The following is a 27,885-nucleotide window of genomic DNA, read 5'->3' on the forward strand; positions in this document are numbered from 1 at the left end:
GAGTATTTAAAAGATTTATTGAGTATCATCACAGAGTAAAAGTGAAAAAGCTGTGTGAAATCAGCGGCATATGTAACAACAGTAACAACAGGCTGTTGATGGCCTGAAAATCCTGATTGAGAGGATTTATTCATGATGACTGCATTTCATCTGGGACACCAGAAAAAAAAAAAGGGTTTCATCTCATGTTGTCCCATGGCTTTCCTTTCGAAGGGCTCACATGGTTTACAGAGAACCACTCAAAAAGGGATAAAAAGCACATCTGTATAAGGAAAGTACTGTCGAACACGGTTCTGCGTAGCTTCAACAAAGTGAGAGTCCCCCAGCTGTCACTAATATTTTTATGCGTAATAGTACTATAGATATCTTTCTAAGCTTCATCTACATTTAAAATTTCCCAATGTGTTTTGGAAAAATACAAAGTAATATAAAACACATATTTTAAAAAAAGCTAATAAACAGTATTTGTTACCGTGCAGTACAAATTTAATGGTTTTTGTTGGCCTATTTAAAGGCCCCGTTGTGCGGTCACCCTGCTTAGCAACACAATCAACTAATCCTGCCGACCACAATCACTTCCTGCAGAGTTGAGTGGCACTTTAATGGTTAACAGTATTTAAAGTGGTAAAACATGTCCATATCTTAACCGTTCAGAATGCAAATCAGGATTTCATGCTTCCCTGTTCTCTTACTGATGACATTTTGCCACTAAATAGCACCAGAGCTGTCAATACGTAATGTGCTTTTTAAAGAGTGAGTACTAAAAGGATGTATTTATAGTCACAGCGAGTCACAAGCAGAAAGCCTAAAACATGTTGTTGTTGTTTTTTTTAGATGTTAACTGACACATGATGAGCAAATGCATTAGTTTGACTGCAGATGTTTCAGGCACCAAGAACAAGATGTTATAGGATGTGACTGTATGTATGACATTTTTAAGGGTTAGCTACAGCAGTCTGTATCATTCCATCTTTTCAGTAGTGCTATTTGGGTTGCCAGTTCTGCAGGTCATTAGAGGAAAAAAAAATTACAGTGGGCTGCTACCATTTGGGCCTCCTTTTTGCATAACCTGCTGCTGCTTCAAGGACATAATGATTTTTAAGCACAGTTAGTAGTTTTTTTGTTTTGTTTTGTTTTTGCTGATGGTGGTGGTTGGACAGGCAGATGACACACAAACTTCTGTGAGGAATACATAGGATTTATTTTTGATACTTTTGAGATGTTTGGAGGGCTTTTCCATGTGCTTTTAGGTTTAAAATTCTTGATGTGGTAATCAATACATGAGCATGTATGTACTGTATGAGGTGACTGTATGAGCGCTTACAGCTAGCTATGTTAAACACAACATCAAAATAATATACATGTACAGCACCAAACCAGCAAATCAAAAGAAACACATCATTTGGCCAATGGTTGCTGGCAGGTAGGACGCACAGTTCAAGGCGCGACTCTTCGTCCGGGGCTTTATTTAACAGTGACTATCGAGGTGCTGTGGATGGACTCCATGACAGCAGCCAGGCGACTGCACAGGTCCTGGTTGACGTGGACTTTAGGTGGGTCTTTAAGCACTACTGTCTCAGCTGAGCAGTCCAGAACCCTGGGCAGAAACTCACCCAGTTTCACCTGCAATGAGTCTGAACACAAAGGAAGAGCAGTAAATATGGAGTCGATGAGGTTTATTTCAGTGTATTTTTGAGTTTACTGTTGGTTAGTGTTAGTTTCGGTGTAGGTTTTGACTAAACTAGAATTAAATGTGGTTGAGATTATAGTTCGTGTTTTGATTAATTATAGTTTTTTTAAGTTTGGTGCTTCTGAGCAATGTTTTTATGAAGAAAATAGAAGAACATTGTTAAGAAAAATTCCTATGACTATAATAAAATTAGGGATAAAATGTAATGAGACAAGTACAATAAGGTCCTGTTGATGATTATATGTAGTGATATTCAATACAATAAACACTAGAAATGTAATGTAATAATACTAGTTAATTACTCTGAGATTGAGCAACAAATAACCCATTTCTGGTGCTCAGTTTACCAAATGTACGTGAAGGGTTTGTAGAACAAAAGATGTGGCAGAATTTAAAGGATCTGAATACTTTCCAGAGCCTCCTCATGTCATTTTTTTTTTGGAAATTAATATTTGGAACCTGAATATTTAGAATAAAGTGAGTGGAAAACTATAACAACAAATTATATCATATGAGGAGCCACAAGCACATTATTATTTGTTATGCTGATGTGTTGATTCAACAGATCTTACCATCCATGTCTTGGCCCAGGCAGCAGCACCAGTGGCTACGGATGCTCTCCATAGTGTCCCGGTCTTCCTGCGTTAAAGCCGAGTCACGGCTCATGAGGTGCAGGCAGGGGATAACGGCCTCGTCCATGATGGCCACACCTTCCTCCACATTGCCCTCCTCGCCACTGCAAAACAGCTTTGATGCGCTTTCGTTCAACATCTGCAGCATAGAGGATGTAGGGAAAAGAAGGATGATGGAAAAGTTAAAGCAATCGTCACTCGGTTTCCTCTGTATTTGTTATGATCTACTTTAATATGATCAGTTTGCAACATGGTGCTCTTAAAACATTCATCAGTTGCCCCATATTGAGCAGACAATGTAGTCGTGTTGGTGCATCTTGATGCATACATTTGCAAGTTAGTGATTAAAATCTTAAGAGTAACTTAACATCAGGCTGTAAAGCAGTTGGTCTGGTTTCAACCCTGATGGGTGTGGTTGGATGTGCTTTTTTTGCACCTGTAACCCTGCTCAACAGTGATGTCACACGGTCATGGAGTACACCTGTACATTACTGCAGCAAGGACAGCGGTTAAACCACTGGAGGTCAGCAAAGACAAGATTTTCAGTGGATGTCATGGAATTGTTGATGTTTAAATTCCCTTTTTTTCCTGAGAACTTTAAAGGACCTCTTGTCCATGTTGGCTTAAAAGCTGAGGTGATCAAAAGCTCCGGAACAGTTACTAAAAGGACCTAGAACTTTTTGGTCAGATTGTTTTCTTAACTTCAAGGTCAAGGCATTTTACATACCATAAAGACTACTGTGGGACACTAAACTAAGTGCTACTTATTTAAAACTTTTTTTCCTTGCTTGTGATGTAGTCTACATAGTCCATCTGTCCTACACTTTGGTGGACAGCGAGATATTTTCCTTTCAGGTCAAATTTTTTGCTTATATGCAAGAAATGTGAATGACCAGTTCTTTGTTGTTATTCTAGCCTTTGTTTATGCGGAAGCATTGAGCATTGAGCATTGAGTAATTTACAGTAATTACTCACAGTGAGGCATTTCCTCCTGTAAACTGCAATAAGAGACTTGTCCACGCCGCGTTTCTCTCCGTTCTTCAGCAGGGTGGCGTTGGTCTCATATGCATGAGCCAGGTAGTTCAAGGCCTCCCGTATCCTGCAGCACACACACAAGTCACCATGGTCATCCTCCACCAAAAAAAAAATTAAAAATGTACTCCCACTATTGGCCAATCACTAGGAAGTATGTAAACCAATCATTGTAATTTATCAGAACACAGATGTCTATATTTCCCAAGCTACACTAAACTAATTCAGCATGGTAATCACACATCATTAAAATATGTGTGTGTGGATTTACAGTCTTAAAACATATTATTAAGTCTTTTAAGTAAAATTGTTCTTAAAGGTCTTAATTTTTCAAATTTTTCACATAATTTTAATGCTATCCCTTTTCTTATTCTTCCCATGCACAGTGTCGCAACATTATAAACTATATTTAGTATTACTTTGCAATGATTGTGTCATTATCTTTATATTGTATGTACAGTAGGAATACTGTAACTTCTTTCAGTGGTGAGATATTTGGTGCAACACATGGATGGACACAAACAAACAGCTGGATATTGATCTGCAGAACTGAACACATGTTTTTAAAGTGGTGTGAATATTTAACACCTACTTCCCATGCTGGTATTGCTCCAGTCCAGTCAGCAGGTAGACGAACACTGTCCTGAACGTCCTGTAGTCATCCTGCCATTGCTGTAGAGGAGCACACAGGACAACCAGCCAGTCACTTCATTTGCTTTTTGCTGTTTGTGTCAACTCAATTTAGTTATACCTTGCAGATTAAACAGTAAAATGTGATTAACCAACAATAAGAAAGTGCAGTTTAATGTATCCATAACTATTGACAAATCACAAATTTCTGGAATTATGTTAAATTTATATAATGTTCCTGATTTAAGAAACAGTTTAAAACTCCAGTCTGTGATTAGTGAACAACAATACTAATCACTCCAACTCTCATGTCATGTCAACATAGTTTTCATTCCATTGGGACCAAATGTCACTGGGTTACTGGGTTTACACGCTTCCTGCTGGAATTCCAACCATGCAGACCCAAATATACCATTCAGATCAGGGCTTTAACATACTAAACAGGATCCAAACGTCTTTCAAAAAGCAGGTACCACCATGTAATAATGTTTGTAATGTAATAACGGCCAATCAATCTGTGTGTTTGTACTTTCATTGCATTCAACAGTACATGTTGTACCATTTTATCCCGTTGTCACTACATGTTTTAGCCAGACTGAGGTAACATTTCAAGTTTGGCCACAGATTAGCTCCTTACACAGTTACAAATTTCTCCACTGGTGCTCTTTAGTGGGAATGACCTTTGGCCCAATCAGCATAAAGAAAGCTACCTGCCCATCTTTTGTTTTTGCTGTGTGTTTCAGTTTATAACGGGAAGGATATGATGATATTGTTAACAAATATCAGTCTCAAATTTACATGTAATTTCTATATCTACATGTTGATGCAACTATGCAACCATTTAAAGTATTTATCATCAAATCAGTGAAGCTCCTCCTTCAAAAAAGTGGGATTTGACAAACCTGCCTATCAAGATTTAAACTTAAAGCAATTGAAGTAGACAACAGGAGCAGATTCATTTCCAGTGTTTTACAAAATTAGGACAGATTAACTCCCCAAACATGAGGAGTGCATGCCTGAATAAATCAACTATCCATTAAGGCAGAGGTGGGACCATCTGTTGATATTTAATCTACAGACCACAGACCATGCAATAGACAGTACCAGGTATTCATCCATGTCCATATCCTCTGGTTTGATGAGACGCAGCTTGGATCTGGCTTCCCTCATGATACTGATGGCTCTGCATGTACAGGAAAAGGACACACAAATATGAAGCATTGGATGTTTTTGACAGGGTTGATACAGCAACATCCAAACCATGCTGCAGGTCTCTGCTCTGGACACTAGATGGCATTACATGCATGCTGTATAATCTACTGTATTTCCTCTAATTCTGGTGAGCGTAGACCTTTTGCCAGCCATGTTTTACCTCAGTTACTTCTGCTATCTGTACACACTGTACAAACCAATAGACAGAAACATTTGTTTTCTGTTTGCTCTCCCTACTTGTTTTAATATATTATGTCCAAAATAGGTTCCACCTTGACCTTGAAGTTTCTGATCCAGATCTTATTGTCTTTTTAAAACTCGGTTTCATCCTCTATTGTGAACACTGATTATTTGTATTCTCATTTTAAAAACATTTTAAAACTCCATCCAACGTAATAGACTAATATCTGAGACTCATTAAAGGGGACCATTTGTCTACTATCGGTGTGTACCTCTCATCGAAGCTCAGGTTCCGGTCAGTAAACTGCTCCAGCAACGTCCTCTCAATAATACGCTTGGGCGCGTTATTCTGGAAGAAGTAGACCAGAGCGTGCTGCAGACGTGCATCCTCCTGGGGAGTGGTCTCCTCCTGGGAGAGCTCATACAAGCGAGAATACTCTTCATGGAAGGCCTGAGGGAACAGAGGGGAAGTTTAATATTTTAATTTGCTCAAATGCTCATAGTTAACAAGCACGTAACAGCACTAGGATGGATTTTATTTGATGAAACCTCATAGTGACTGATAGACTACGAGGATTGGTGATATTTGGTAATATATTTGAATTTTTAATGTCATGATTTATAGAGAGAAATCTTTAGGAGGCCTCTACTAATATAGTGTATGCTGCATGCTGATGGTATTGCAACAAAACCTGCAGTTGAAAATGAAGGAATTAGTCCCTCAAAATGTTTATGACTTTATTCTATTATGTCTACTCAAAACTGTATAGAGAGAGCTCCAAAGACGTCTACATCTGAAGGGAATGCAGTCATGGTAATATTTGCAAAAGTCTTTCAGGAATCATTAAGATTATTTTGTGATATTGTGCAACTTAGTGTTTGATGTAAGACGTGACAATCTATCAGTCACTATCTCTCGAAAAAACATACCCTGATGAGGCCAGCCTCAGGTCCTTCCTTGTCAAAAGTTTTTCTGGCCTTGGCGATGGCTAGAATGACGCCCTGCATAGCTGGAGTCAGCATCATCTAGGAAATGACACAACAGCGAAGACGAGAAACGAGAATGATTTTAACAGATACGCCAGGAAGAACAAAATCATGCACTTTAACTGGCTTTAACTAGAAAAAAACCCCAGAAAAACCGAGGGAAAAATGTCAGAAAATACTGAAAAGTAAACAATGTGACATGTCGAAAAATAGCATTCATGGTTTATGTATGTGTTAAGACTTGGGGGCTCAAATATTTTGTGCACAAAATCCCTGCAGTTCAGTTTAAATTTGGGGCCTCGATTATGACAAGTTCTTACCTCTTCGTTGTATCCATCAGCATCAGCCCTCACCATGATCCTGCCCACATTGGGGATCTCCACTTCGGAGACCTCGTTCTCAGGCTGTCGCTGTCTAGCCGGGACCTCCTGCTGCTGCTGCTGCTCCTGCTGCTCCTCCTGCTGCTGCTCCTCCTGCTGCTGCTCCTCCTGCTGCTCCTGCTGCTGCTGCTGCTCCTCATCCTCATGATCTGCTTCATGTTCAGGAGCTTCTCTGGAAGCCTCTGGGTCACCTTCAGCTTCAGAGCTGAGGCCTGCCACCTCTGTGTCATTCTTCTCCACATGGAGGTCCGATGGCGACTGGTTACTAAGCTCAGCTTCAGGGCCAGGAGACTAACGGAGAAAGATTTGATAAGACACACATTACTATGCCTTCCTTCCATCTATCCATCCATCCATCCATCCATCCATCCATCCATCCATCCATTATCTATAGCCACGTGTCCTGTTCTGGTATAGCGTCCATGTATAAATTCACCGACCCGCCATCTAAACACCTGTGGAGTGATATCTGGAAAATGTCAGTTCGACTGGAGCGTTTAGCACGTGTTTCTATTTTAATTCTGTCTCTGGACAACTGACATCAACACAACACCTACCCTCATTCCAACACTGAACAAACTGGATTTCAAAAAGTCTATTTGTATCCGGTGAAAGGTTGGTCTTATTATATGTTGTCAGGTGGGTCAGCAGAAAGGGCTGCAGCTCTGTAGGAGCAATATTCACTTACAAGTGACAAATTAATCACTGGAACACCAGATTCATCAACAGGACATTGAGTTGTGATGCGGTGGTTAGACACCAGTTTATCTAATGTCTTCTAAAGCAACGGCCTACAATAAATCTTATATTTATGAAGCTTTTATTGTTGTCATAGTGTCAGGCTGTAGATTATGGTGTTGTTGTATTGCAATGCACTGATATTTATAAATGATATTATACGTTAAGCCTCTAAATTAGATACTGACTATCAAACAAATCAGTTGATGATAGTAATTACTTGTGACTTTTACTCTGTCTGTACATTACTCTACAGCCTGCCTGGCATTAAGCCTGGATCTCCATCTCTATGCTAAGTGGTGAAATGGGATCCTTGACCCAGATGTACACACTTTTATTTCTGTGGCCTAGAATTTCTGACCCATATTTTTACAGAGTGGGAGCGGGTGGGCCCACCTGACTCTGTAGATCCTTCTCAGCTGTGGTGGAGTCCTGGCTTGGCTCCAGGGTGTCGGTGACTGCCGCATTGCTGTCGTCTGGCTGGCAGCCCGGGCTCTCTGGTGGCGGTGACGTTGACTCTGATTCTTCTAAGGTCAAAAAGAGAGAGGAGAGAGAGGCTGTGGGTGAACACGTGTGTATGTAATGGAAAGTACTCTGGTTATAGACGTTAGTTTAACTTGGAAAATATTTAATAGCTACCAAATCCCCATCCTATCCTAATTTTATGTAGCCAGACCTCCTTTTTTAGCAAACTAACAAAGGTCTAGATAAACTTAGTCATATCTCGGCTAGACATAGATGGGCTATTGTTATTCTTCAAATATTAAAATGTCACTAGTGAGAACTTGCTCGTACATTAGCTGAACAGAAATGTAACCAGCGCTTTTTAAGATCACAACCTTCAGAATTTCCAAAATTATGTCATCAAAAAAAAAAAGTATTTTATGAGATTTTTCTTCCAATTTCTGTGAATTTGATGAGAAGTAAAACAAAATTAACTAAGCAAAGGGATAATCAATGCAAAATTGGACATTTACTTGTACTGAGTGTTATCGTTGCGGCAGATTATCCTGCTTCTGATTGTCCTCTAACTGTCTGTGTCCATATTCTGGGACTATATAGTCTTTCAATACAAACCTAGCACTGTCTTTATCATCCTTTAGATAAACAAATGAAAGGAACCCTTCCCTATTATCTTAGCTAGATTACATCTCTGTATATCTTGCATATGTACAGTATATAAGGGATAATCCATGACGAGCTGTGCAGTTCCTTTTTGCACACAGCTTGTCATGGAATATCCATCTTAAATCATGATCCCTTTAGATAAAAAAAATCTGTATTGTTTATTTATATTTTGGGGAAATATGCCCTAAACAGCTTATAATTAGATAAAACGGATAATCCACGTTTCCCAATCAATAAAAGAATTCTCCAAAAAGCTTTAAGTTTTGGTTAAAATCCATGCAACTGGTTTATGATGGGTAAAATTACTATATGTTTTACATGCCGACACAAATATTTCGGAGTCAGACTTGTGCAGTTATCTGAGAATAATATGCAATGGGTAGTTAAAGCTTATAAAAACATCCCCTCATTTCCCTTCCTCCAGTCACCACTACAGACCTTCAGGCTTCTCTGCAAGATCAGGCTCTGGATCCTTCTGTGCTTCTGAGTCTGGCTGTGGTTCTGAAGCGGCTCCCTGGTCCGGCTCTTCAGTGGAGGACCCTCCACTGGAGGACTGTGGAGCTGGCTCAACTGGTGTTTGCTGTTCATTGTCTGGACTGGGGTTTGTTGGGGGCTCTGTAGAGACTGTAGACTCTCCCTGCGGGGTCGCTGTCTGGCAGAACTGCTCCTCCCATTCGCTGAGCTCCTGCTGGAACCAGCGGTTATCTTCATGGACGTAGCGTCTGAGGATGGGCGGCAGGGAGTCCATGCCATGCAGCATCTGGCCCGTCTCGTCATCTGTGTCTTCTGGGTGGATGTGGGGTAGTGTCAGTTAATAACATCACAATAAAACCTACTCGCTGACCTCATGTGTTCATATTGGCCATTAAAATACTTAATTGATTTAAACGCACAATATGTAATTTCCGCCGCTAAGGGTCTCTCAATCAAAACAATAACAAAATGTTTAAAAACAACTAGACCTATGTTATGTATGTTGTTGAGTTGTGTACTTACATTATCCCAAATGTTTCCAACAATTTTCAAACCCAGAGAAATCTGTCATTTAATCAAAGTAACGGACCGTTTCATTTGGTCGCATGTCAATGGCGTCATACCTCCTCTACCAAAGAGTAAACACGCACAAGATGCATATGGCGGCGCTGTGTTTGTCCGCTACAATGGCGTCTACCAAAGAGTAACTTACACACATACAAGATAATACATCGGCGTTGTGGTTGTTCCACACAAACTGTTATAAACAGACTTTTATTCAGTTTCATGATAAATTTAGGTCGTTTTTAACTATATCTTTTAGCCGGAAGAAGGATTTTAGTCATTGGACGTCTGGATCTTAAGTTATCAGAGAAATAAACTGGGCAAACGTTAGCAGCAGCTCGGCTAACAGCCCCTCCAGGAAGTCCGCTGGTCACCGAACATCGTCGGAGAAACACTGATTTTTTAGGTGAAACAGCTTTAATTAGTATTTTTAACGATTTTAATCTGCGTGTACGTTTGTTTTTGGAGAGGAGGAGACCTCTGCGGATAATTCGGCTCCCGGTAAAAACATCCCGAATGATTAACACTGGAGTAATCCTATCCCAGTGAAGCTGGTTATTTAACAACGAAGACAACAACTCCCATGATCCCTTGCTACTTCACACAGTCATCACACTCCGTCTTTTGTTACTGTTTTGATTGAGACCCCTAGTGGCTCATTATTGCTGCTGCAATGATTCAATATGCCCTTTCGGATCATTCAAGGTTAATCTAATCTCAAATCATATCCGTAGATGTACCTGTGATAAGGTGGGGTAGCCTGTCATCAATGTACATCAAGCAGTAGGCACTGGCGTTGGTCATGCCCCCGAACGAGTCTCTCTCCAGCTCCTCCCATGACGACTCAGTGATGTTTATATCATTATACCTCATCCAGCGCTGGTTGGCGTGGTCGTAGATGTAGGCCCAGTAATGACCCGCTGACGCCTGGCCCTCGTGGACGAGCACTGCGTGGAGTCTGTAGGGCACCTAAGTAAGAGTAGAGTAGGAGACAGTATTGATTGCCCACTGAATAAAAATCTGAAGCTCTAATCTGTTCTTATTTGTATTCTGTTCACCTGTTTACTTCATATTCCTTTTTTTGTTTCTCCATGGAAATCAATAAAGTTTCATCTAATCTCAGTTTATGCACATCCTAAACCGTAGATGTAGCCTTACCTGGCAGAGGCTGCTGTCTGAGTACATGCCCTCGAGCACCTGACTGAGCCTGTCAATGCTGGCCTTTAGTTCTGAAACACACACACACATACACAAAATAAAAAATAAGGAAAAAAAAACACAGAGAAAACAGAGAAAAATATTAAGTGCACCTACAGCTCAGCTGAGATGAATTTCTTTGACATTTTGACTTTTAATTTTTTATTCTTTCATTTATTATTTGTGCCCAATGGCAAAGGTTTGGAGAGCAGGGTGAGCGTCTCTAATCAGAGGAAAATGACTCAACTTGACAATTCACATATATTATGATCACCTGACTGTATATTATCATATACAATATATGATAACTGTGTTAAAAGTAATGCTAGTGTGTACATCATAAACATTCACCATTTATGTCGTTCTCTACTTCCGTCCTCCAACGCTGTAGGCAGTTCTTAACATTGTGCAGCTCTTCCTCAGTGATGCTGTGGGGGGCTGGGTGTGGTGGACAATCAATGGGGTGTCTGCACTGGGTGAAGGGCTTGTATATGGGGGTCCGCTGGCAACTGGACACACTGGAAACCAGGCCATCTGATGAATCTGTGTCTTCAGGTTCACTGAGGGGGAAGCAAGAAAAGCATCAATGTCCAATATGTTCAGTTTTTGCAAGAAGGTGGTGATTGTCATTTTTTTTTTTTTAAAGCGGTTTTATATAAAAGCGACCTTTATCAAAATCAGCCAGTTAAAGCCATTAAAGAGATCACTCTCTTTAACTTACTGAGTGTAAAGCCATTATTTTTAATAGGAATGATGGCTAAAACTGTAAAAATAAGACTGAAGTTGTAGAAAAAGAGCACATTATCCTTTAATAAGCACCAATTAAAACCAAAATTATGGGTGGTATACTTAATGAGTGAATGCATTTTTATTTTTGTGTCATACCATTTAAAAAGCCATCCCACACTGGATTACATGACACACAATAACACCACATATATAAATGGCTTCAGGCAATTTACATACATGTTCCAATGCAAAAACAAATGATTGTTTTAATTGGAGATAACTGGAATTGATGGAATTCAGGATTGAAGATTTAATATTACGGTTATGTACAGTACAGACCAAAAGTTTGGACACACCTTCTCATTCAATGAGTTTCCTTTCTTTTCATGACTATGGACATTGTAGATTCACACTGAAGGCATCAAAACTATGAATTAACACATGTGGAATTATGTACTTAACAAAAAAGTGTAAAACAACTGAAAATACGCCTTATATTCTAGTTTCTTCAAAGTAGCCACCTTTTGCTCTGATTACTGCTTTGCACACACTCTGCATTCTCTTGATGAGCTTCAAGAGGTAGTCACCTGAAATGGTTTTCACTTCACAGGTGTGCCCTGTCAGGTTTTTTATCAGGTATTTCTTGCCTTATAAATGGGGTTGGGACCATCAGTTGTGTTGTGCAGAAGTCAGGTGGATACTCAGCTGATAGTCCTACTGAATAGACAGTTAGAATTTGTATTATGGCAAGAAAAAAGCAGCTAAGTAAAGAAAAACGAGTGGCCATCATTACTTTAAGAACTGAAGGTCAGTCAGTCCGAAAAATTGGGAAAACTTTGAAAGTGTCCCCAAGTGCAGTCGCAAAAACCATCAAGCGCTACAAAGAAACTGGCTCACATGAGGACCGCCCCAGGAAAGGAAGACCAAGAGTCACCTCTGCTGCGGAGGATAAGTTCATCCGAGTCACCAGCCTCAGACATCGCAGGTTAACAGCAGCTCAGATTAGAGATCAGGTCAATGCCACACAGAGTTCTAGCAGCAGACACATCTCTAGAACAACTGTTAAGAGGAGACTGTGTGAATCAGGCCTTCATGGTGGAATAGCTGCTAGGAAACTACTGCTAAGGACAGGCAACAAGCAGAAGAGACTTGTTTGGGCTAAAGAACACAAGGAATGGACATTAAACCAGTGGAAATCTGTGCTTTGGTCTGATGAGTCCAAATTTGAGATCTTTGGTTCCAACCACCGTGTCTTTGTGCGATGCAGAAAAGGTGAACGGATGGACTCTACATGCCTGGTTCCCACCGTGAAGCATGGAGGAGGAGGTGTGATGGTGTGGGGGTGCTTTGCTGGTGACACTGTTGGGGATTTATTCCAAATTGAAGGCATACTGAACCAGCATGGCTACCACAGCATCTTGCAGCGGCATGCTATTCCATCCGGTTTGCGTTTAGTTGGACCATCATTTATTTTTCAACAGGACAATGACCCCAAACACACCTCCAGGCTGTGTAAGGGCTATTTGACCAAGAAGGAGAGTGATAGGGTGCTGCGCCAGATGACCTGGCCTCCACAGTCACCGGACCTGAACCCAATCGAGATGGTTTGGGGTGAGCTGGACCGCAGAGTGAAGGCAAAAGGGCCAACAAGTGCTAAGCATCTCTGGGAACTCCTTCAAGACTGTTGGACCATTTCAGGTGACTACCTCTTGAAGCTCATCAAGAGAATGCCAAGAGTGTGCGAAGCAGTAATCAAAGCAAAAGGTGGCTACTTTGAAGAAACTAGAATATAAGACATATTTTCGGTTGTTTCACACTTTTTTGTTAAGTATATAATTCCACATGTGTTAATTCATAGTTTTGATGCCTTCAGTGTGAATCTACAATTTTCATAGTCATGAAAATAAAGAAAACTCTTTGAATGAGAAGGTATGTCCAAACTTTTGGTCTGTACTGTATATATGGCTGTTGTTTACTATTTGTACTGTGCTAGTAAAAGTCTGTACACAATATATTACTCTTCTTTGTCTTTCAGGTCATCCGTGTACTCAACCTGTTGTCTGTAGAGATGGTTTCACTGAGTGGGTGGTTTGAAGGAGTCGGTGAAGATGAAGTTGGTCTAAAGTCTTCAGCTGGGGAAACATTCGAAGGCTTGGTGGTAGCAAACTCCAACACGAACTGCAGCATGTCAGTCAGAGGATACTTGGTAGGTCCTGAGCCATAGTTTTTGTAGCTACGAATAAAGATATGGGATAATTAGTACTAGACTTACTATAAAGTCTAATATCTCAGCTTTAACAGGTAACTTACCACTCGAGTTTCTGTTGAAGGGCTGCAAGTTGCTCCTTCATTTTTTTCACCTCTCCTCTCCGCTCATGGGTCTGCTCTATGTTTCTGTGAAGATATCTGTGACAATCCGCAAAAAAGTGATCAGTAAATTTGTATAGGATTGGTTGAAACATTTTAATATGACCTCATGTGTGTTAATATTTCAATAATACTTATTTATAGTGCATTGAGAAGAAGAAATAATTACTGAATGAAAGCACTAAAGGGAAAAGTTTTTAATGGCCGAACACGCGCCGGAAGCGTCATGACACGCGTGAAACAGCTTTGACGTGCCTACTCCGACCTTGTTTTGAGTTTTGGAGCATCAAATGAGGACCCAGCGACAGAAAACTGTTTTCTCTGCAGCCGAAAAAGAGAGAAAACGTTATATTCTGATTATTTCACGGCAGTCACGTTTTAACGCACAAATAAATAACCATCAAACAGTCAACAAATGATTTACTGTGGACACAGACGCTTTTAGTTTCAGTTTCATTCTCTTCTTCTGTATTTCTCCTTTTCATTCATTCATTACATCCAACTAGTGGTTAACACGAGGACAAAATGACAAATCTGTGTTGGTTCTGTGTTGCTGGAATTTCTAATCTGACGCTTGCAGTGCGCCATAGGAGCATCAATTGATGCTGTGAATTATCACTTCCAGTGCGTTTGGGCCTTCAGTCTGTGTGTCGATGACTCTTATATTGTATGTTAAGTTTCTGTAGCGTGGCACAGACATACATGGTAGAGGTGGACAAAAGACGGTAAATATTATCTTAACAAAAGTCTGCTTTCGTAAAGTTTTTGTTCATTTGAGAGAAGAAATAGCAACATTTTGTATTTAACTTATGACTGCTAGTGGTCACACAACGGTGCTATGTAAGTTACGTTATTGGGTGAGTGTAGTGATATAGCTCTCACTAGAACTGAATGAACTTGCACTTATATGATTTAGTGATTCGTGCAGAGCTCACCTGTCCATATAAATGATTTGTGGAAACTCCAGTTTCTTGTGTATCTTCTCAGGACGACCGAGCTGGGTGTTGAACTCAAATCTAGACAGTTCAAAAGTCAAGACTGGTGGTAACTTTTTGAACCATCTCTGCAAAGACAAGAGAAAATACAGACTTTATTTTAGCAGAGCATCAAACTACACACACAGAAAACACTCTGTACTGTTTGTAGAAATTCTTACGGGAAAAGCTATTTACCTCACGGCCGGGTGTAACACTGTGATCTGAATGTAACGACTCAATCTCCTTCTCAACCATAGCACCTTCTAGGCATTCATCCAGGTTGTTGAAGCCATTGACTTGCAGGGGGTACTGGCCAAACTGCTCAATGTTACATAAAGTCTTACCTAAGCAGAATCAGAGAGATATGAGCGACTGAGAGCAGAATATATATTGATTATGACACCATTACAAAAGACCTATAAAAAAAACATACCCTCATGTTTTCTTTCTGTCACAAAGGTACCATAGAAAAGCTGAACCATGGGGTTTTCTTGTTTGTCTTCTGCACTACTGAAAGAAAAAACATGACATTATATTTATGTAATATAGCAAACAGAGATCGACATGTACTGTACGTGGTGACATCATCTCATAGCGTACTTTCCATTGGCAGCCAGCTGAAATGCATCCTCTAGCCAGTCGAGCAGCTTGTGGGAAAACTCACTGACATCCTGAAATGAAGATGACACAAGAAAAAAAAAAAGCTAATTTACTTGATTCGTTACAGGAAACAAACACTGGACATGAAAAGTTCATCCGTTACCTTGGAGACAGAAGTTTTGAGAAAAAACATCCAAACTTAAGGTCAGTTTTTCCAAGGCTTTCAACCTTATCTCAGTGGTTGGAGTTTGCTCAGTTGTCACGGAGACAGCTCAGGTGTGTGACCACCTGTTACCACTGAGCTACAAACTGCATCCACTGACAGATGCTGTTGAAAACTCTGTAAAAAGCTGCTAATGCATATAACATGTTGGCCAGCAAAATTGCCCTCTTCAGACCCCATCAGTGCACATTCTGGAAAAGCATTGTGTGTTTGTGGGTTCACGTGTCTGTGCACAAATCATGCAGTTTTGGTTCAGACACAATCTCTTGCTCTATCTTTATCCTACCCTCTATCTAATATGTAAAAAAAAAGAGAGGAAAGAGCTCAAAAGGGAAAGAGTTGAGACCACAAAACTAAATTAGAACCAAAATTATTTCACTTGGTCGTTATTTCATTGTGGTTATTTACTACATTTTTTAAAAAAAGGATAAAACTCTCAACAACATTCAGATAGAGGCCTCACAGCAGATTTAATGCACTGCTGAAATGTCCACAGTGACAGGATCTGAAACTGTGTCACAAATATCAATCGTGTTTGATCTGAGGGGATTCTCAGGCGAGCATTATCTGCAAGTGGAAGCTTAAACGCACAACATGTAATTTCAGCCGCTAGGGGTCTCAATCAAAACAGTAACAAAAGACGGAGTGTGATGACGGTGTGAAGTAGCAAGGGATCATGGGAGTTGTTGTCTTCCTCGTTAAATAACCAGCTTCACCGGGATAGGATTACTCCAGTGTTCATCATTCAAGATGTTTTTACTGGCAGAGGTCTCCTCCTCTCCAGAACGGACCCGGAGATTACAGGTAAAAACACTGAATAAAGCTGTTTCACCTAAAATATCAATATTTCTCTGACGATGTTTGGTGACCAGCGGACTTCCTGGAGGGGCTGTTAGCCGAGCTGCTGCTAACGTTTGTCCAGTTTATTTCTCTGATAACTTAAGATCCAGACGTCCAACGACTAAAATCCTTCTTCCGGCTAAAAGATATAGTTAAAAACGACCTAAATTTATCATGAAAATGTGGCTTAAAACTGAATAAAAGTCAATTTATAATAGTTTGTGTGGAACAACCACAACACCGATGTATTACCTTGTATGTGTGTAAGTTACTCTTTGGTAGACGCCATTGTAGCGGACAAACACAGCGCCGCCGTATGCATCTTGTGCGTGTTTACTCTTTGGTAGAGGAGGTATGACGCCATCGACAGGCGACCAAATGAAACGGTCCGTTACTTTGATTAAATTATTATTATAATTATAAATTTCTCTGGGTTTGAAAATTGTTGGAAACATTTGGGATAATGTAAGTACACAACTCAACAACATATATAACATAGGTCTAGTTGTTTTTAGACATTTTAATGTGGAATAATTACATATTATAGCTTTAAGTTAAGATTTTTTTTTGTTAAAAGACAAATACTGTATCTTTGTTGTACCTGTTGAGCCTCATTGGTCCTAAAGGCGTCTCGCAGTAACTCCACTGCAGCAGAAGGATCCACAAACCTGCGTGTGGAGCCCAACATGAGGGCAAACAGGCAGCGCAGCTCCTGCATGAAAGCAATGTTCCTCTTGTCCTGTTAACAAAAGCTCAAAGTCAAACTTCACCCCCTTTTGCACCTAATAGAAAACTCCCACAGCTTGTGTATAATTAGTGAAAGAATTGAATGTAAAAATGAAAATGTGAAACAAAGGATTGAATGGTGGGAATGACAGAGTAAGCCGCTGTTGTTTGGACAAATGGTATGCATAGTTTACTCACTGCGTGGCTCTTACACTTGTCCAGTAGTTGCTCAGACAGATGGTAGTTGAGAACCAGCCTCCTGAACACAGGTAGGTGGAACAATGACTGCAAACAACAAACAAACAAACAATGGATTTCACCATCATTTTAACCATCAGATGGTTTCGGAAACGAGGCCCAGGGCTGGATAATAGCGCAGGCAGTGTTGTATTATATCCGTTGTAAATTATATAGCTTCTTATCTATAACTTAATTGTCATGATCCTCCTGAATTAGAAGCCCTTCCTTCCAACCCTCTCTCAGACTGACTACACAATGGAAAGCCTCGGTTTTCATGTGCCAAAGCTCAATCAGATTGAACTCTATGCAGCAACAAGATGGGATCAGTTCACGACCAGAAGTGTCTTGTCCCCCCTCCTTCAATTATATCTGAAGCGCAAGGGAGTTGAAATAGCACAGAGGGAGATACGTGAGGCGTGAGCTGCAAATTTGCACAAAAACTCTTATTCCTTCTTTTTAAGATTCAGTGTGACTTACACCTCCATAAATATGCTTAGAAATCATAAAAAAAAGATGCTCCGAATAACTCAGAACTTGCCTTGGAATCATCCACAGGTACATCGCAAACAGGTAATTGACAACAGCTAATTCAGAAGACTTTTAATGGTCTACAAGTTCATTTTTTTGGAAAACTCTGACCTGTTTCTTTATTACCCCTTACCAAAAATCAAAATCAAGTGGGACACGACACTTTTGCTGGAGGGAGTGTGGATCAGATTCGGTAGACCATGCGTATATGTTCAGCCTTTTTGGAAGGGAGCGAGAAATTTAGTATCAGAGATTCTGGACCTGGACACTGATTTCTCTTTCGATGAGCTATAACTCGGACATATCCCTCAAGGTTTTAGTGAAAGCAACACATATCTCTTGAAGATATTTATGGTTGCAAGTCACTCTTCGACTTCAAAATGAGAAAGGGGGGATGCATACTGGAACAAATGGGACTGTTACTACCAAATAGACATTGAGTAGTCATTTCTCTCTGTATCTTCCTGACACTTTTTGAATTCTGTGAACTGTACATATGATTGTTTCTCCTTTTTTTTTTTATTTTAGTACTATTGTGCCCCAGACCTCCCCGTTTCTGTTTTCTTGTTGTAAAAACTGAAAAAATAAAAGTGGTAAAAAAACCACTTTAACCCTACCTTGAGCCCTGATATCTAATTAATTAGAAATGTTAGTGAAATTAAATGCAAAATTTGGGTGTACACAAGAGAAGAGGGAGGAATTTTCCATTACTGTCTAAAATCATAAAGGTTGCTAGTAGCTGGCATTTATTGCACATTAAAGGAATGTTCTCTTTGCTTTCAGGCGTATAATTTCAGTAATTATTAGAAAACCTTTCATGCTTGTAATGCTGCTCCAGTATCTCTCAGAACGCAGCTTTACTCTATAATACGTTTCTTTGCTTTTATTATTTTTTGTCAAATTCAATATTTTTATTTTATTTTACACACAATAGGCAAGCAAACACATCATCAACTGTGTTATACAATACTTGTGTTTCTCATGATAAGCTAAACGCATTACCAGTCAATTAGTCTTATATGTCATGTGTTGTGAGTCTCAGCGGAGCTTCTGAGCACCTATGAATATCTTGATATATACAGTATTTCCATTTGAGCAGGAAATTCTATTATGGCTTATCTCAGTTTTACTGTAATTCATACCACAAAGGATAATAGAGAGAATACGAGCCGACAACTGAATCATGTGGTCACTCTGCCCTCAATCTGATAGCATAATTACTTTTTTTTAGGCAAGACTGGTTTGTTGAGTCTACAACAGTCAGGTCAGGGGGTAACAAACAGTATCGACACCAGCAAAAAAACAAACAAAACGGTATCATTTTAACACCATATGTATGCAAAATTCCTAGATAATAACCCCTGTCCTTTGAGGGTTTGACTTCTAAAATCACTGTAGAAGAATCACATCTCTTCTCTGTCCATCTCAGGATCTGACTGGAAAGTCCACCAGTTTGCTCCATCATCGCATCACACGCTATTTAATTATCCATATAGCCTGTGCATCTCAATGAAGTCTCCAGTTTCTGCCGAGCTACCTGATAGGCCTGGCTAAATTCAGTCAGGAATGGACTTGTAATAGAATTAGCAGCTCAGAGAGATACTGTTTGGCAGGAAGATGCCCACAACTTTTGGCTTTCTTCCTGATGTTTCTGATCTATTAGCGTGGTATAAGAGTCATATAGAAAAACTGAGGTTCATGGGAAATCTTTCTGTAGTCAATTTAAAAACCGGTGGGTATTGATCTCATTTTGAGCCATTTCCTGTGATAACTGAAAGAAGATCACTATATATATTTATATAAAAACACATGTGCACTAATTTCTACCCTGAAAAATAATCTAAACTACTTTTGTAGATATTGGTAAAAGCCCCCCCCCCCCCCCCAAAAAAAAATTTGCTGACTGAATAAAAGGTGTGATACTTTGACCGACTCAAGTTAGAAATCTTGGAAGGAGGGAAAGTCCAAATCTATAAATGTTTGTTGATCTGTTTGAGAGCTATTTTAAGCCTTAGCAGCCAAGGATGTGAGATACTGTTAGAACAGGTGGAGGGAGCTTAGTGCACTTAACAGACTGTATAGATGAACACGGTACAGCTGTGTTCTGTATTTTGCATTTGAATTCAATGTTTTTATTCAAGACAAGACAAAACTTGCATTATGTGATATAAAAACATACGTATATACCGATATACTGATTCTGCTGTTGCACTTTTCAGTTGATTGTTTTGGTATTTACAGCCAGCAACTTCACTGTTTTGGTTCACTCTCATCAACCTCATTTTTTTCAGTGAAAAATGATCAAAGTTAGTCACTAGCTGGTGAACATTTAGGAGCATTTAGCAGCTAAAGAGCATGATATTTTCCTCAGGAGATGGTGGAGACCAAAACAGAGCTAAAAAGAGTGAAAGTTGGACTTATTTAAGTAAGAAATATGACTTAAAATGAACGCTGATCTTTCTCTGTGTCTATTGGGTGTGTAAATCGGCAATTGTTTGCTAACATGTTTGCTATATCAACTTTTTAAGGTGATAATATGTCAATGTTGCGTTCACGGATTGTTGCGCTGCCCCCAAGGAGCCCAAAAATAACATTTAATTTTAGTAACTCTTCAAGGAACTTGTTTCTACAATACTGCATATACTGTAAACCAAACTGAAAATAACTCTTCAAGCTTCTTTGCTTGTGGTTAGCATGAAAAAATTCCTGTCAAACATTTGTTTAGTAAATTGCACGTTTTGAGGCCACTTTATGCAAACCTAGAAAACAGTGCATTGGTCTGTTTTGCAATTTATCGCTTTCTGTTTGTCCACAACACCCCCAGATCCCTGCAGCATAATCTAAAATTGGACAAGACAATGACAAAGACAATGACCATTCGAAATGTGCCTGTTCGAAAAGGGGTCGATTTCTCAATACCTAGAGAGAGTTGTGCCCGTCCCTTTAACGCCTCTCATGCAGACTATTGGTAGATGCTACAATTTACCGATGCTCCCTAAACACCTCACACACAGGCTATTAGTAGACGCTATAATTTACTCATGTTCCCTAAACACCTCACACGCAGAATATCTGGAGACTACAATGTGGGTTGCAATGGCAGAGTGGTGCCGTCTGTATTTCCGTTTGTTGACTCGACAGGCAGAAGAAGAAGCAAATCAACAGTATTTATGAGGTATTTTTATATATTTCTTGAGAACCGCTCATCCAAACAACTTCACACATCGACATTGCACTTCCCTGTTTCCCCAGCAATCCACCTGCCAGGTATGAAGTAGATCGGATGAACGGTTCTCGAGATAACGTGAAGGACAAACCCACATACATACATACATACAGACAGAGATTCCTTGCTTTATATAGAGAGATTTACAAAATTGCATGTAGGTATTGTAACCAAGATCTTTACAAAATGTAACCTTATTTATTACATCATTTGGATTGCTTAATGTGTTATTTGCCAATAATAATTGTGATATTTAAGTGAATTCATTGTTAAAAACAGTGGTGGGTATCGTGCATGTTTGGTAGCATTGTAACTAAAGCATGACAGCAGTGAGTTGACAGCACAATGCTGTTGTTGTAATTTGTCTGACCTCAGGCCCCGCAATGGTGAGATGGCCCTGCTTTACTATGTTATTTTATGTATTAGGGTGAAAGGGGCTGTGCCCAGTCAGACACTGACTCTTACCTGGATGACAGCGCTGAACCAGCAGGTGTTTCCTACATTGCGAATGCCCACAGGCCAGTTGTCCTGGCGGATCCAGTCTCCAGGGCTGCACATCTCACTCTGGGCCTCACATCTCTTCCTCTTCATCTTTGCTGTGTTCTCCTCTGCACTAGCCTCCAGAGCCCTGCAGTTCATCAAATTACCCATTTCAAAGTATTGATTTGACAACTCTATTAAAAAAAGATTGACCCAGTAAGACGTTGTATAACAAGACCTTTATGGGTTAAAGGTAAAATCCTAAAGTCTCCCAGGAAAACACAAACTGTTGCAAGATGGGAGGAAATGCCTGGTGGACTAACTTCCACATGGCAACGTGCTCATAATGAAAATATTAACATTCTGATGTTTAGCAGGTAATGGTCATCGTGTTCACCATCTTAGTTTAACATATTAGCATGCTAACATGTTCTAGTTCAAACAAAATGTTGTTTGTTTGTCAACTTGTCTCGAGTGGAAAAATCAATGGTTTGCCAGAGTCTTTTTGGAAACAGCATCTGGGAAACACTCACGACTGTATCAAATTTTGTACCAATCCATTGAGAAGATGTTGAGATAATTCACTGGGTAAGTGAAAACTTTGATCTGTGCTGCTCAATTTCAGGGCAATCCATCAAGCAGTTGGCGAGATATTTCGGTCTGGACTAAATTTGTCGACCAAACAACAGAATAACCAACATTGCCAACCCTAAAACCATTGCCAATAGTTTAGCTAAAAAGTAAATACACTTTATTTTAGGTACAGACAACATGAAACAGCTGAACAAGAGTCTCTCATTTCCATTTGCCAAACATCTTGCATTTATTTCAATTATTTAATTTTCCACTGCCAACTTTTAGGTGTTTTTAATCAGCCATGGGCTATCAGCCATAGCCAGTTACCTTTGATGACTGTTGCCTGTGGTGTAATCTTGCTAATTGTTGGTTATGATCTAAGCAGTTTGTGAGCCGGAGAAGAAGAAAACTTGCAAGTGTCCATGTTTACTAGGGATGTGCAGAGGGCCCAGTATTTGTATCTGTATTTGTTGAGGAAGCAAAATTATTTGTATTTGTATTCGAATAAAAGTGGAAAGAGGTTTAAAAATCCTGTTTTTGTTTTTATTACGCTTTTAATTTTAGAAAATTAAAGTGTTACAGTAAGTGTTCATGAAGTGTTCCCTTGGGAGCGCTTCATTTGTGTCAGTAGTTCAGCTTTATCTCTGGGGAACACCCCCAACTGCGGGAATGATGTCCAAATTAGGAAATGTGCGTCATGTAGCAGGTGGATGTGACTCCCCTTGTTGAGACCTGCTGATAGACGTAACAGCAGAGCAGAGGAGAGACACTGAGATAGCGATGTAACCAACATGTTTTTTTTTCTTCCCAAAAACAAATAATTTTTAAAATATTTGTATGAAACAAATATTCGTAAAAAAAACCCCCACTATTTGTGCTTTGCCGAATAACGTATTTGTATTCGGGCACACCCCTAATGTTTACTGTCTCTATTTTCATACCTTTTCTCCTTTAAATTCGACAGTAAATTAAAAAAACAAACAATCACAGTTGCCAATAAAAAAGCAACACTGTATAAAAAGCAGGCGCTCCTGTACCTGTTGAATTCTCTCTCCTCTTCCTGAGCATTGTGGGACTCCTGCAGGCTGAGTTCGATGGCAGTCTGCAGTTCATCTTTATGAATTACTGAGGAAACAGACAACAATGTGACAACCAAGATCCCATGATGCCAAGTAAAACAGTGTTCATGTTAATTTCAACAAAATATGAAACAAAATAGAACACACACTTGCTGGTTCCAGCTTATCAAATATAGGAATTTGATGCTTTTCTTCTGCGATACATTATAGTAAACTGAATATGTTTTGGTGTTGGACCGTTGGTTGGACAAAACAAGAAACTTGAAGATGTCACTTTGGACTATGAGGAATTATATTGAGCATTTTTCACAATTTTCTGACATTTTATAGAGAGAATAATCATTAGTTGCAGTCCTATAGTAACTATTCATTGATCTCAGTTGTCACACACCTTTAATCTTTGCTGAAAATGTTATCTCTGCTGTTAACCTATAAGAGTATATATCAATTTTGAAATCTGACAACAAATTGAAATGTGTTAGAATTTTGTGCACCAGTGTTTTGTCCCCAGTGTACCTTTCTGCCCCTCCCAGGCCACTCCAGGGGTCGCTGACTCCTGTGGTTCTCCAGGATCCTGAACCTCCACTGGCTGGGTTGTCAGCAGTCCAACAGCATGTCCAATGTCACCCTGGCTGGCCTTAAAGAGAGGAGACAGGGAAAAGATAAGGGCGGATATTCTGGATATTATAAGTGTCTGCAGTACAATACAGCACAAGAACAAAATAAACAAAAATGACCTACATACATACAGTGCCAGTCAAACGTTTGGACACAATTTAGTGAATGGGAAGGTGCGTCCTTCTTAAACATAGTGCAATTATTGTGCAGAATTCCCCTTTGTGTTTGATACCCATCCCTGATTTGATATGGAACTCAGATAGCAGTGCCCCTCCGAAACCTGTAACTTCCTGTTGTCTCTCTATCTACCCCTGGTACTCCAGGTTGGATGATGCACCACAGTCAGCCAGGCTGTTTATTGCACTGTTTGTCAATTATCACTTTTATGAGGTTCCTATTAACTCAAGCTCCTAGGGATATTTTCATGTGCAGTTCCGTTTGAAAACATAAGCAGTGTTCCTGGGGGTGCTTTTAATGTAATCAAAGAGTCTTCCTTTAACATTAATTACACTTCAAGAACAGCTTCAGAGAATAGCCAACTACTGAGATAGATCCCCAAGAAATTTTGTACAAACAGTCATGTTCTCCACAGGATAAATAATTAATAATTAATAATTGTATGCATACAACATGATCAATCATTTATATATATACAGTAGGTTTCTTTCTCTGACACCATCTTCTGGACTATTTTTTACTGCTCCTGGCATAGTGTTTATTTGCTGTTTCTTTCTTCTTTTCCTGTAAAGCACGTTGTGACTTTGTTAAGAAAAGTGTTATATAAATCTGCAATATATAAGTCTGCCTGTAAACTGGGGTTTTTCAGTATGTGAAAGTCCAAGTTCATCCTAGTTTGATGTAACTAATTTCATTGCTTGACTGATTGCCGGCCAAACTAAAAAATGATAGGACAACTAAACATTTAAATACTATAGATATTATTGCCTAAATAGGAATATGATGAAAGTAGAGCAGGATAGTAGTTTTTAATTACAGGTTATCATATCGAGAGCCCCAGGTTCACTGTGTGTCCATTAGATCTATGTGATTTGACTAATTGCAAATGCATCTAGCTTTGCATTGTGGTAAAACAACAACAACAACAACAACAAAACACAAGGGAGACGTCATCCACTGCAACTGATGATTTACATTCAAGGCTCTGCAGAGAATCTGTGGGTCCTGGATGCCGGTGATCTCCCTCAGCTGGTTGATCAGCATTTCACTCTGCTGAGGGAAAGAAAAACAATTGAGTTTTAGATCCTTCATGCACCGCCAACATTAGGGTTAGTGATAGATTGGCATTTGACTCCCGTTCGGGGTGACCTATAGACTGTAAAAAAATATGGACGTAGCCACCTGGATGTCACCCATTGGTTTCTGAAGAGTGGTTCTGAAGCCATCTTGGCAGTGCCTCACTCCGCCTAACTGCCGGCTAATCCAAAAAGGGCAAAGAAGTGGAGCTGAGGCGGGCCGAATGAGGCCTGGTTGCTGATACAAGCCTCCTAGCAGCTAGCGACCTGTCACTCAAAGCGGCTTGATAAAATTTAAACAGTTGAGTTATAAAAAAACTTCAACCCCCTGTACAGTGTCATGAAAGGGGAAATTAGCTATAGAGACCAGACTGTAAACATGTTTATTTCTGCTGTAAAGTTGGACATTTTAATGGGTCTGTGGGGATTGACCTGCTTTTGGAACCAGCCTCAAGTGGCCATTCGAGGAATGGATTTTTTGGCACTTGCTTGTGGCTTCATTTTTCAGCCTCGGAGATTGTCGCTTGGGGTGACGAAATAAACAAAACTGGGCGACAAATTGGCGATCAATTGGATAAAATATGAGCTTAGATGAAATGACCCTATGTCTTCCACTGCTTCCTTACTATTTTAGATTTTCAAACTAGCCAATGTAATCCATGTTTAACCCTTGTGGTAACAGGTAGTTATCCCACTTTTTGCCCATAAGAGCCCCATTTGTAGTCCATTGTGCCCCATGTACTATTGGTGGACACACATCGGAGCCCAGTATGGGAACTGAGGATAACGGCTCATGTGAGCCTCAGACACATTTGGGGTTTATATGGAGCCGAAGGACAAATGCCTGAATGCCAACCTGTCATGCCCATATGAGGTCCACATGTTGGCTGCGCCAGGGGAACAACTGCGTAATAAAATGCAGCAAGTCAGTGGTTTCAATAAGCAGCATAGGAAGACCAGATTTTATCCATGAGTTGAACAGAAGTGGCCCAGAGTCCTTAAGCCAATGGGTTTCTTTAAAACTAAACTTAAAAATGTATTGAAATGTATTCAGGCTGCAGCTTCCTCACCAAACATGCGTACATCGTTATCCACAGTTAGACTGGTACACACAAATTCTCACAGGTCGTCATGTTTTCACCTCATAGACACATGAAGTAAAAAAAAACAAAACTTGAGTCTGCTGAGTGAGAGGCGCTATATAAAGCCCGTTACCCCAACAGCAGGTGGACATGTCAGGGTATCTCTCTCTCTCTCTCTCTTTCTCACACACACACACACACACACACAGACACACACACACACACACACACACACACACAGGAAGCCAAGAGCAGGCTGACCAGACTTATATGGAGTCCAGGGGCTATCTGAGACCCTCTTGGTTAGCCTCTATTTTAGGCTACTGACATGGATAGCACAGACTTCTGTTTATCATTCCACTCACCATGCCACCAGAGCTGAGTGACAAAGGCACTGGGTCTCTCTCTCTCTCTCTCTCTCTCTCTCACACACACACACACACACACACACACACACACACACACACACACACACACATGCACACACACACACAGAGCCTATGTCAATACCAAACAGAAGACAGAGGCAAACAAATGGTACCAATTTTCTGACATTAAATACTCCATAGATTTTTTTGACATAGGCTACTGTAAATCATTACTTACCCTCCCTCTTACATAACATCTTTGGACTGTTGGCTCCATATACTGTAGACCCACAGTAGGAATAATATAACAGGCCTATTGATAGATTGCAAGGCTACTGAGCCAGATACTGACTGAAGTGTAAGTGTTATGACCTAGAACAAGTTTTCATCAACAAGAATCTAAGTCAAAAAAGAGAAGAAAATATATATGTTAGGCTTATACATTTATTGGCTACTATTTAATGGATTATGGTAGCCTATAGGTCATATGTTCACACTTAAAATGTGGACATTTTATTTATCAAACACTTACTTATCATATTTACCAGTCATTTAGATTGTGGAACAGAATCAGGGCGATTGGTGTATTTTATGTGTGCTGAATTCATGTATATTTAAACTTTTTTTTCCGACCCCCTATGTACATGAAACTATAATCAAAGTAACTTTAAAATACCAGATTTTTTTTAAAATGCTTCACACAACAGAGGGGTTAGTGTTAACGTTAGTTCTTCAGGCATTGTTAATGTTAATAGCAGCTCCGTCATCCTTTGCGCTCACCGAGTTCGTCGAGTTTTCTCCATTTTCAGTCTGTTCAGCTTTCATTGCAGATAGAAAAAAAAAGAAAAGAAAACTGAAATTCCTTGTTGTTTTTGCCCAAAATGCTTTCAGCTCTGACTCCGAGTCAAACCAACTCCATCTGTCAAACGCCGAGAGCGAACAGCCAGCTGCGCGCGCTCACCTGTCAAGAAAACGCGCGTGCACTTTAAACGAGCGCTGGCATTAACGCGCGCGCGCTCTCGCGACGTGAGTGACTGAATATGACAGGTCTTACAGCAAAGCCTCGAGAGTCTGAGGCGGATTTAAACTGTCAAAGCCTTTCAGTATGTCTCTATAGGTTGTAATGTGA

At 39.9% G+C, this 27,885-nt stretch overlaps 1 protein-coding gene across 4 annotated transcripts; it reads right to left on the reverse strand.

Moving 5' to 3' along the window:
• Positions 1–27,709, reverse strand: usp28 (ubiquitin specific peptidase 28). 4 transcript variants are annotated; one of them, XM_067608743.1, is made up of 26 exons: positions 27,537–27,709; positions 25,206–25,283; positions 23,952–24,072; positions 23,394–23,481; positions 21,766–21,928; positions 17,505–17,591; positions 17,182–17,319; positions 15,518–15,588; positions 15,351–15,424; positions 15,113–15,261; positions 14,876–15,003; positions 13,884–13,979; positions 13,627–13,806; positions 11,196–11,404; positions 10,806–10,876; positions 10,388–10,616; positions 9,048–9,395; positions 7,878–8,008; positions 6,684–7,034; positions 6,307–6,402; positions 5,649–5,827; positions 5,089–5,167; positions 3,947–4,026; positions 3,298–3,421; positions 2,263–2,461; positions 1–1,634 (listed from the first exon to the last, which is right to left on the reverse strand). In XM_067608743.1, the coding sequence occupies exons 1-26, from the start codon at positions 27,579–27,581 to the stop codon at positions 1,465–1,467; spliced, it is 3,684 nt and encodes a 1,227-aa protein (XP_067464844.1). In that variant the 5' UTR covers positions 27,582–27,709; the 3' UTR covers positions 1–1,464. The 4 variants fall into 4 exon arrangements, with proteins under 4 accessions (XP_067464844.1, XP_067464845.1, XP_067464843.1 ...); XM_067608744.1 differs by having other exon boundaries at positions 9,048–9,392; positions 15,351–15,427; XM_067608742.1 differs by having other exon boundaries at positions 15,351–15,427; positions 25,206–25,280; positions 27,537–27,708.
• Between the last annotated feature and the right edge of the window lie 176 nt (positions 27,710–27,885).

This window comes from Thunnus thynnus, chromosome 13, assembly GCF_963924715.1.
Source record: "Thunnus thynnus chromosome 13, fThuThy2.1, whole genome shotgun sequence".
NCBI classification, from domain to species: Eukaryota; Metazoa; Chordata; class Actinopteri; order Scombriformes; family Scombridae; genus Thunnus; species Thunnus thynnus.

Excerpts from the sequence above, each read along its gene's own strand:
- usp28 (XM_067608741.1), bottom strand. The coding sequence starts at position 27,581 with ATGAAAGCTGAACAGACTGAAAATGGAGAAAACTCGACGAACTCG. Across the intron at positions 17,592-21,765 it reads GGTTCAGCGCTGTCATCCAG|TCATTGTTCCACCTACCTGT; the intron begins GTAAGAGTCAGT and ends TGTTGTTTGCAG. Across the intron at positions 17,320-17,504 it reads ACAAGTGTAAGAGCCACGCA|GACAAGAGGAACATTGCTTT; the intron begins GTGAGTAAACTA and ends TTTTGTTAACAG.